The sequence below is a fragment of the Rhododendron vialii genome, chromosome 4a, assembly GCF_030253575.1.
Source record: "Rhododendron vialii isolate Sample 1 chromosome 4a, ASM3025357v1".
Lineage (NCBI taxonomy): Eukaryota > Viridiplantae > Streptophyta > Magnoliopsida > Ericales > Ericaceae > Rhododendron > Rhododendron vialii.
In genome coordinates, this window is record NC_080560.1 from 7765142 (window position 1) to 7773448 (window position 8307).

The following is an 8307-nucleotide window of genomic DNA, read 5'->3' on the forward strand; positions in this document are numbered from 1 at the left end:
TCTCTCAATTGATCTCCTAGCCTTATTTCTCTCTCTCATCCCATTCCTTCAAAACAGAGCCCTTGCCCTTGACACAACATCATCCCTCAGTTTTATTAACACCATTAATGCTGCTAGCGACGAGACTGATTTCCATGCATTATTGGCCTTCAAGTCCAATATTTTCCCACAATATCACCAGGCCTTGAACTCATGGAATGAATCTCTCCATTTCTGTCACTGGGAAGGTGTCAAATGCGGCCGCCGACACGAACGAGTCACCGTTATAGACCTCACCTCCAGAGGTCTAGCAGGTTCTTTGTCTCCTTATATTGGAAACCTCAGCTTTCTACGGGAGCTGAGCCTCATAAACAACACTTTTATTGGTGAAATTCCAACTGAACTTGGTAATCTTTTCAAGTTACAAATACTGAAACTCGCTTATAACGGTTTTGAAGGGAAAATTCCAAATCCGTGTCTGGACCATTAATATTCCACGGATCCAATCCAAAAGTCACGGATCGGTTCGATCTGTTGTGGTTTCACGGTTCTTGATTTTTCTTGGACAACCCTAATACAAACAACATAAAAAACTCTCCCTTCTTTTTCTCTAAGTTTCAAACAGGAACAAGAACAAAAATAATTATTTTTCTTTCCATAGGAGAAATTCTAAGGGGGTGAGCGAGTCAAAGAGGTAAACTTCGAGGGGTGTCTAGGTACTTAACCCACCCTAATAATGTAGAGAAAAGATGTATTGTCAAGCTTTCCAAATCTGGGGCCATGGCTACAAGGACTTTTGTGGTTCTTCTCTCAGAAAAATTGCGTGAAAGATTTTCTAAGGGCTTGAAAATTCTAAGGCTCCAGCGACCAAAAATGTGGAACGAGATGAGTCTCTTAACCAAATCTCTCTCTATTTCTCTCCTACCCTTTTTTCTCTTTCTCATCCCATTGCTTCAATTCAAAGCCCTTGCCCTTGACACAACATCATCCCTTAGTCTTGTTAACAACATTAATGTTGCTAGCAACGAGACTGATTTCCATGCATTATTGGCCTTCAAGTCAAATATTCTCCCAAAATATCAGCAGGCCTTGAGCTCATGGAATGGGTCTCTCCATTTCTGCCACTGGGATGGTGTCCAATGCAGTCGTCGACATGAACGAGTCACCGCTATAGACCTAACGTCCAGAGGTCTAGCGGGTTCTCTGTCTCCTTATATCAAAAACCTCAGCTTTCTACGGGAGCTTAGCCTCGGAAACAACACTTTTACAGGTGCAATTCCAACTGAACTCGGTAGTCTTTTCAGGCTGGAGAAATTGAATCTGAGCATTAATGGTTTCGAAGGCAAAATTCCAACAAGCCTATCATGTTGCTCCAATCTCAGGTACCTTACTATAACCCACAATAAGCTAGTGGGAGAATTCCCAAAAGAACTGGCTTATTCAATGCCGAGACTCCAATCACTCTACATTAATAAGAACAATTTGACCGGAGGAATTCCTCCGTCAATTGGGAATCTTACTTCATTGGTAAAATTTGTGGCCTCTTCCAATCCTTTTGGAGGAAGTATTCCAAACGCTTGGGGTCTCTTGACAAATTTAAGAGTATTACGGTTGGGTACCACTCAAATTTCAGGTACCATCCCTCCTTCCTTATACAACCTATCGTCGCTAGTTTGGTTATCAGTGCTTGAGAATCAACTTTGGGGTAGTCTACCGCCGACATTTGGGGTCATGTTCCCTCAACTTGTGGTCCTTCAGCTATGGGGCAACCAATTTAATGGTTCAATTCCGCTTTCAATATCCAACTCTTCGCAGTTGGTACAGCTAGAATTGGCCCAAAACAATTTCAATGGAAAAGTAAGAAACGATTTGGGAAGCTTGCAAAATCTCATTAATATAAATATTGGTTATAACAATTTTGAAACTAAGGGATCTGATGGACTTGCCTTTCTTAGTTCTTTGGCCAATTGTAGCCACTTGGAAATATTACAGTTGCAAAAAGGCCCATTCCAAGGGGTATTACCGGACTCTGTGGGCAATCTATCAACCTCTATCTCTTACTTGGCACTAGGTCTAAATCAATTGTATGGATCTATTCCTTCAACAATAGGAAACCTTGTGGGTCTGGAACTCTTAGCTCTAGAAGATAACCTATTCACAGGCCCGATTCCCGGTAGCATAGGTTATTTGCGTAAGTTGCAAATATTGGACCTTTCAAACAACAATATCTCCGGTAAAATTCCAAACTCGATTGGGAATTTGTCATTGCTGCTTATTCTTCACTTGCACCTAAATAGAATAGAGGGGGCCATAACCTTGAATCTTGCCAAATGTCGGAATTTGTTAGAGTTGACACTTTCTGATAATAACCTTAATGGGAGCCTACCACGGCAACTTTTGACGGTCACTTCTTTGTCAATTAGATTGGATCTAGCTCGCAACCGTTTGTCTGGATCATTGCCACTTGAGGTTGAAAATCTCAAAAATTTGGCAGAAATCGATATTTCTGATAATGGTTTGTATGGTGCAATTCCTGGGACTCTTGGTGGCTGTAGAAGCCTCGAAAACTTGTATTTGCAGCAAAATTTCTTTCAAGGATCTATTCCTTCCTCAATGGAAACCTTGAGAGGTATTCAGAGTTTGGACCTTTCTCATAACAATTTATCTGGTGAAATTCCGAGATTTTTAGAGACATTTGCCCTGAAGAGTCTCAATTTGTCTTTCAATAATTTCGAAGGAGAATTACCAATGAAGGGCATTTTTACAAATGCAAGTGCAATATTAGTTGCCGGAAACTATAGGCTTTGTGGTGGCATTCCCGAACTACAACTACCTCGGTGCAACATGAAAAAATCAAGAAATAGGAAGTTTCTTTCGTTGACATTGGGAATCACGGTAGCTTCGATACTCGTCGGTGTAATCGTAGTGTCTTCTTTCATCATATGTTTGTTCACGAAAAAAAGAAAGAACCCTACAGTTTCATTGTTGAAAGATCCATTCTTGAAAGTCTCTTATGGAGAACTTCTCAAAGCAACTGAAGGTTTCTCTTCGACGAATCTACTTGGTTTTGGTAGTTTCGGTCGTGTGTATAAAGGTGTTGTTGAACAAAACAGGGAGTTAGTTGTTGCGGTCAAAGTACTTGACCTTCAAACTAGTGGCGCTATCAAGAGTTTCATGGCAGAGTGCGAAGCCTTAAGGAATATTCGACACCGAAACCTCGTTTCAATCATAACCTCTTGTTCTAGCATGGATTTTCAAGGGAATGAGTTTAAAGCTCTAGTCTACGAGTTCATGCCGAATGGAAGTCTAGATAATTGGTTGCATCCAATTCTGGGTTCAAATTGTCATGCGGGACGTGAGTTCGTGGGTCTCAATCTGCTGCAAAGAATAGACATTGCGATTGATGTAGCTTGTGCTCTCGATTATCTTCACCATCAATGCAGAAGGCCAATTATTCACTGCGATTTAAAGCCGAGTAATATCCTTCTTGATGGTGACATGGTTGCTCATGTTGGAGATTTCGGTCTAGCTAGATTTCGTGCAGAGTTCACCACTCCAAGTACAAGTAGTTCAACTGCAATAAGTGGAACCATTGGATATGCAGCTCCGGGTACTTTAAATCTTTCTCTTCCACTATTTACACTCGAAATTCCGGCACAAAGGTTGGTTAGACACTGCGAAAGGATTAATGAATTAACATTGGGTTTTGATCTGTCCATGCCATTCAAGATGTGGAATTTGTTATTGTTAATTATCTTGAAACAAATCACATTCAATTGTTTCATATTCGAATGACGATGGTAAAATAAGTAGCTGAAGTATAACTTTGCATGTTAGTGTAAGTGTACTGAAAGCAAGTTTTCTCTTTCTTTCCGTATCACTTCTGTTATCCGAATAGTGATCCGTTTGTGTTGATGTTTGAAATTTACGAGTCACAGAGTATGGACTGGGAAGCGAGATGTCAACTAGTGGAGATGTTTATAGTTACGGGATCTTGTTGTTAGAGATGATAACAAGGAAGAGACCAATTGACATAATGTTTGAAGGAGACCTTAACCTTCATAACTTTACAAGGATTGCCTTGCCTCAATGTGTAATGGAGATTGTAGACCCTATGCTCTTAACCGAGGAGAGAAATGGCAGCAAAATGATGGAGTATCTTATCTCCGTTATAGAAATAGGACTGGCATGCTCCACCGAATCCCCAAAAGACCGAATGAGCATCGATGTTGTACTCCGTGAGCTTCATCTGGTCAAGAACAATATTTTGAAGGTAAGCAATTGAAAATCTTACTCAATATTATGCAAATTCATCCTTCTCTGGTTTTACATCTTCCCTTTTTCTCTGCCATTGGCTTTAATCCTCTATGGTTTTACCTTGCTAGGCTGACATGGATAGCTAGATAATGTTGATAACTCGAGGTGTCTCAGTTCGCGTACGCACACCTTGATTAATATCAGGGGACCAATCCCACTTCCATTAGACAATGTTGGAAGCAAGCAAGAATCCAATTACCTTGGCAATGTCCCCCATGACGCCACAGAATGGGTATATTAAACAAGACTCAATTTGATTAATGGTGTGGTCACCAATAATGCTTTCATCTTAAAGTTGTAGAATTATATGTTAGGACCACATAAAAAATATTTCGTAAATTTCAATATATGTCTTCTACTTCTATTAACTTGTTGGGTTCGCGTCGTTTATATTTGCTTTCTTTTTCGAATTCTATTTGCGCATTTACTGTACCTTTTCAATTTGGACCAGAAGGCAAATATAATATATATACTGTTTATTCGGGTTTGTCCAGTTATCTTTCTTTTTCATCTTTCCTTAGTCCTCTCCTTGAGATGAAATTGAAACATATATATTTCCATTTGCGAAAATATGTCAAGAAAGATTAACAAATGAAGAAAATTAAATATCTCAAAAAAATAAAAAATAAGAAGAAGAAGAAGCAAAAAGCCAAGCTGACCAAACAGTTTGAAGTGCCAAGAAGCACTACAACACGAATAACCTATTGCGAGGAAAAGTAGTGAGGAAATTTGTTTTTGGTGAGGAATTTTTTCCTCGCAAAATATGGACAGTTAGCAAGGAAATTGTTTTCCCTTACAGTACGTTTCAGCGACAATGTTTAGGCGAGGAAAGTGGGCGACGAAAAGATTCCTCGCTAATACATTCAGCAAGGAAATTCAATGCCTTAGCGACGAAATAAGTTCGTCACAATAGCACAATTTTGTTGTAGTGATTAAGCTTGAAGCTTCTTTATAGAAATGAGTCATGCTATGAACACTTACAGGAAACACAACCAAGGAATAATTAGTGTTGAGGGCCTTTAATTATGTGACAAATGAAATTGGGTAGTGGCGATTTAGAATTACTCCAAGTACAAGTCAATTTAACTTCTACTGTTGCCAGGGAGGTAATTTTGTCTAAATAATCCATGAAAAACATGGATTATTTTAGAATTGGTCATATTTGAAAAATTGGTCCGTAAGGTAACAAATGAGGCATAGCAAATAAAAGGTATAAAATGAAGAGTGCAATTTATTAAATGAGAGATAAATTTTTTAGAGAGAGAAAATTAATTAATCAGAGCAAAATGGGTCGTCCAACCAATTTACGGTTCCGAACATAAGTATTTAAAGCCACTGGGATGGACCTTTACACATCGGGAACCATTGCAGATCAAAGAAAGAGATCAGGGACCATCGAAAAGAAAGAAGGGTAATGTTCACAGTTTTTCAAAAACGAGATCTATTCTTTAAGTTACAATCTCACTTTTTAGATTACTGAGATTAAAATATCTTTCCATCTCAGTTTTTTCATATAACTGTTTGTCTATTTTACTGATAGTCGACTAATCGACTAGAGATTGCTAAGTGTGCTGGAAATGTGGGTGTTTGTGGTGGTGGAGTTTGGTTCCTTGCCGTATTTCAGGACTTCTCTGGAAGCAAACTTAATGAAGTGAATGGAAATGGAAGAAGAACAACAAAATGGACTTTATTATCCCTCGGTGTAGAAGTCAAATCGACTATGTGAACACAATCGAACAGACGGTTAAATTACAAGCTACTCCTAGAGCAAGAAATGTAAAGTACAGATAAAAGTAGAAGCCTTTGGGCGATTGATTGGGGGCTCTAAATATCTTCCTTTCTTGTATTTATAGGCTGTTGTCGACTTGAAATTCAAATCATACGGACTTCCCTCCTTCGATTTGAATTAGTTGGCTCCATGCTCCCTATTCTTGCTCCACTATCTGCATGAGGCGGTTACTTCTCCATGATCTCACATGTTTCCAACGTTGTAATTATTTCAACTGCCTGCTTGCATTAACCGTCTGACTTCACGATCCGCATGTGATACAAAATTCTGACACGTGTCCAGTCGAATATCAACCGTTTGATCAGTCCATTTTCCTTAACAGGCTTCATATTGCATTTGCATTATATCAATCGGTCTAAAATGCGTTGACACGTGTAACATTCTGACCCAATCGATTATAATATACTAAATACTAAATTATGGTGTAAACAATGCCCCCCTATTTACCTGAGTTAAATATTAACTTTGGTAAATATTTCGCTTAGCAAATCACCACCTATATAAGGCAGAGTACTTCAAATTTAGGGCACGAATCGTGCTTTTTCTCGCAGAACGTTGAAACAGCTCTCGAACCCTAGAACAGCTTCCGAACCCAAATGGCACCGAAATCCAAACTACAGATCGTCAGCGACCCAGTTGAAGATCCGGCCACCGAGTCAGTGACGGAGGATTCCTTCCGATTCCCTGAATCGTACCGAAACGGGATTGGCCAAAACCAGAAGACTCAAGTTCTGATTCCTGACGATAATGTCAGTTCTCATTGCATATTGGGTCCAATTTTTTCATCAGTTCTCCCGGATGGCTTTCCAGAAGTCTACCCAGTGGGGGAACGTGATCCACTTCTCCTTCAGCTTCCGTCGCTGGAATGGTTAGGCTGGGGTAAGAACACCTGCCTTCGTTCTTGGCCTTACACCGTTGAAATGGGATGGGTAGATTGGGTAAGGCGCATGATGAAGTTCCTTTTCGAGGATTGGAAAACAATGGGAATCCGTGAGACAATTGAGCTCTCACAATATCCCTTGGACATGAATTCTGAACTCTTGGCTGCTGCAGCGTGTTTTTGGTCCAAATCATCCAATACCCTAATTCTTCATTGTGGCTTGCTATCTCCGACAGTCCTGGATATCTCTCATTTAACTGGCCTTCCTTCGTTAGGCCGTGAGGTAAATGCTCTGCTTTCTCCTGATCCATATGATCCCCCATTTGTTGTTCCATCGTCTGGGGTTAGCTATTCGAAATGGCTTAAGACTCACTTTAAAGCCAAAGCCTCAGCGCCTTGCTTTCATGAGAAGGTTGCATTTTACCTTTTCTGGATTTGTCGATTTCTTATGGCAGTCCCTGGGCTTAGGGTTACCAAAGAATACCTTAACCTAGCCGTTTGTATGGCCCAAGTAAAGAGGTTGGCCCTTGCCCCTTTTGTTTTAGGATCTCTGTATAAAGGCCTTTTTACCTTTGTTGATAAAAAGATAGCGGACTCTTGTGGTGGTCCTTTCTGGATCTTTCAAGCTTGGTTATATGCATACTTCCCTCAAATAAAACCTAAACTGGAGAACCCCCTTCGGTCAGATGAGGCATTGCAAACATGCCGTAGTTATGCTGAATATTTGTTAGGCTTCCACACTCAAACAGAGGAATCCTCCTTTCAAAGGCATTTCACCTTTTTTTATGAAAATAACCAAAAGAATTGGCCTATGTTCTGTCCATTCGATAAATTCGAATTTGCATCAGAAAGACTGAAGCCATGCTTTGAGGACATTCCACCAGCTTCTCCCCAACTTGTAGAGAAAATGACTCAGTCCAAACGGTTATTTTGGGCCAGCATTCTTCTTCCAAGACTTATCCCAGTGGGCTTTGCCCTGAATAACACTCCTTTTGGGAATTGTGGTTTCGAGAATTACTCTCCTTGTCAATATGCTAGGCAGTTTGGCCTCGCACAAGGCATTCCAATGCCTTTTGTTCACCCAAACATCATTGAGATGGCCTCCAGTAGGCCAACCATTAAGGCCAAAGACTCACAGATGATATCTCTGATGGTTAGCAACTTTCAACAACGTGTCAAAGCCTTTCAGTTTATTGACTTCAAGATCAATAAAGCGACCCTGCCTGCTTTTGATGAATGGTGGTCGACTATGAGGGCCCTCTATTTCAGTGCTTCACTTTCAGACTGCCTATACAGGCTTGATCCTGAATACAAATTCCTTCAAGATAAGGCTGGTAAGCAC

General features: G+C 40.2%; 1 protein-coding gene across 1 annotated transcript; it reads left to right on the forward strand.

Moving 5' to 3' along the window:
- Positions 1 to 759: 759 nt before the first annotated feature.
- On the forward strand, positions 760 to 4773 carry LOC131323617 (receptor kinase-like protein Xa21). Its single transcript, XM_058355469.1, has 3 exons — positions 760 to 3589; positions 3918 to 4252; positions 4365 to 4773. The coding sequence occupies exons 1-3, from the start codon at positions 760 to 762 to the stop codon at positions 4380 to 4382; spliced, it is 3183 nt and encodes a 1060-aa protein (XP_058211452.1). The 3' UTR covers positions 4383 to 4773.
- The last annotated feature ends 3534 nt before the right edge of the window (positions 4774 to 8307 follow it).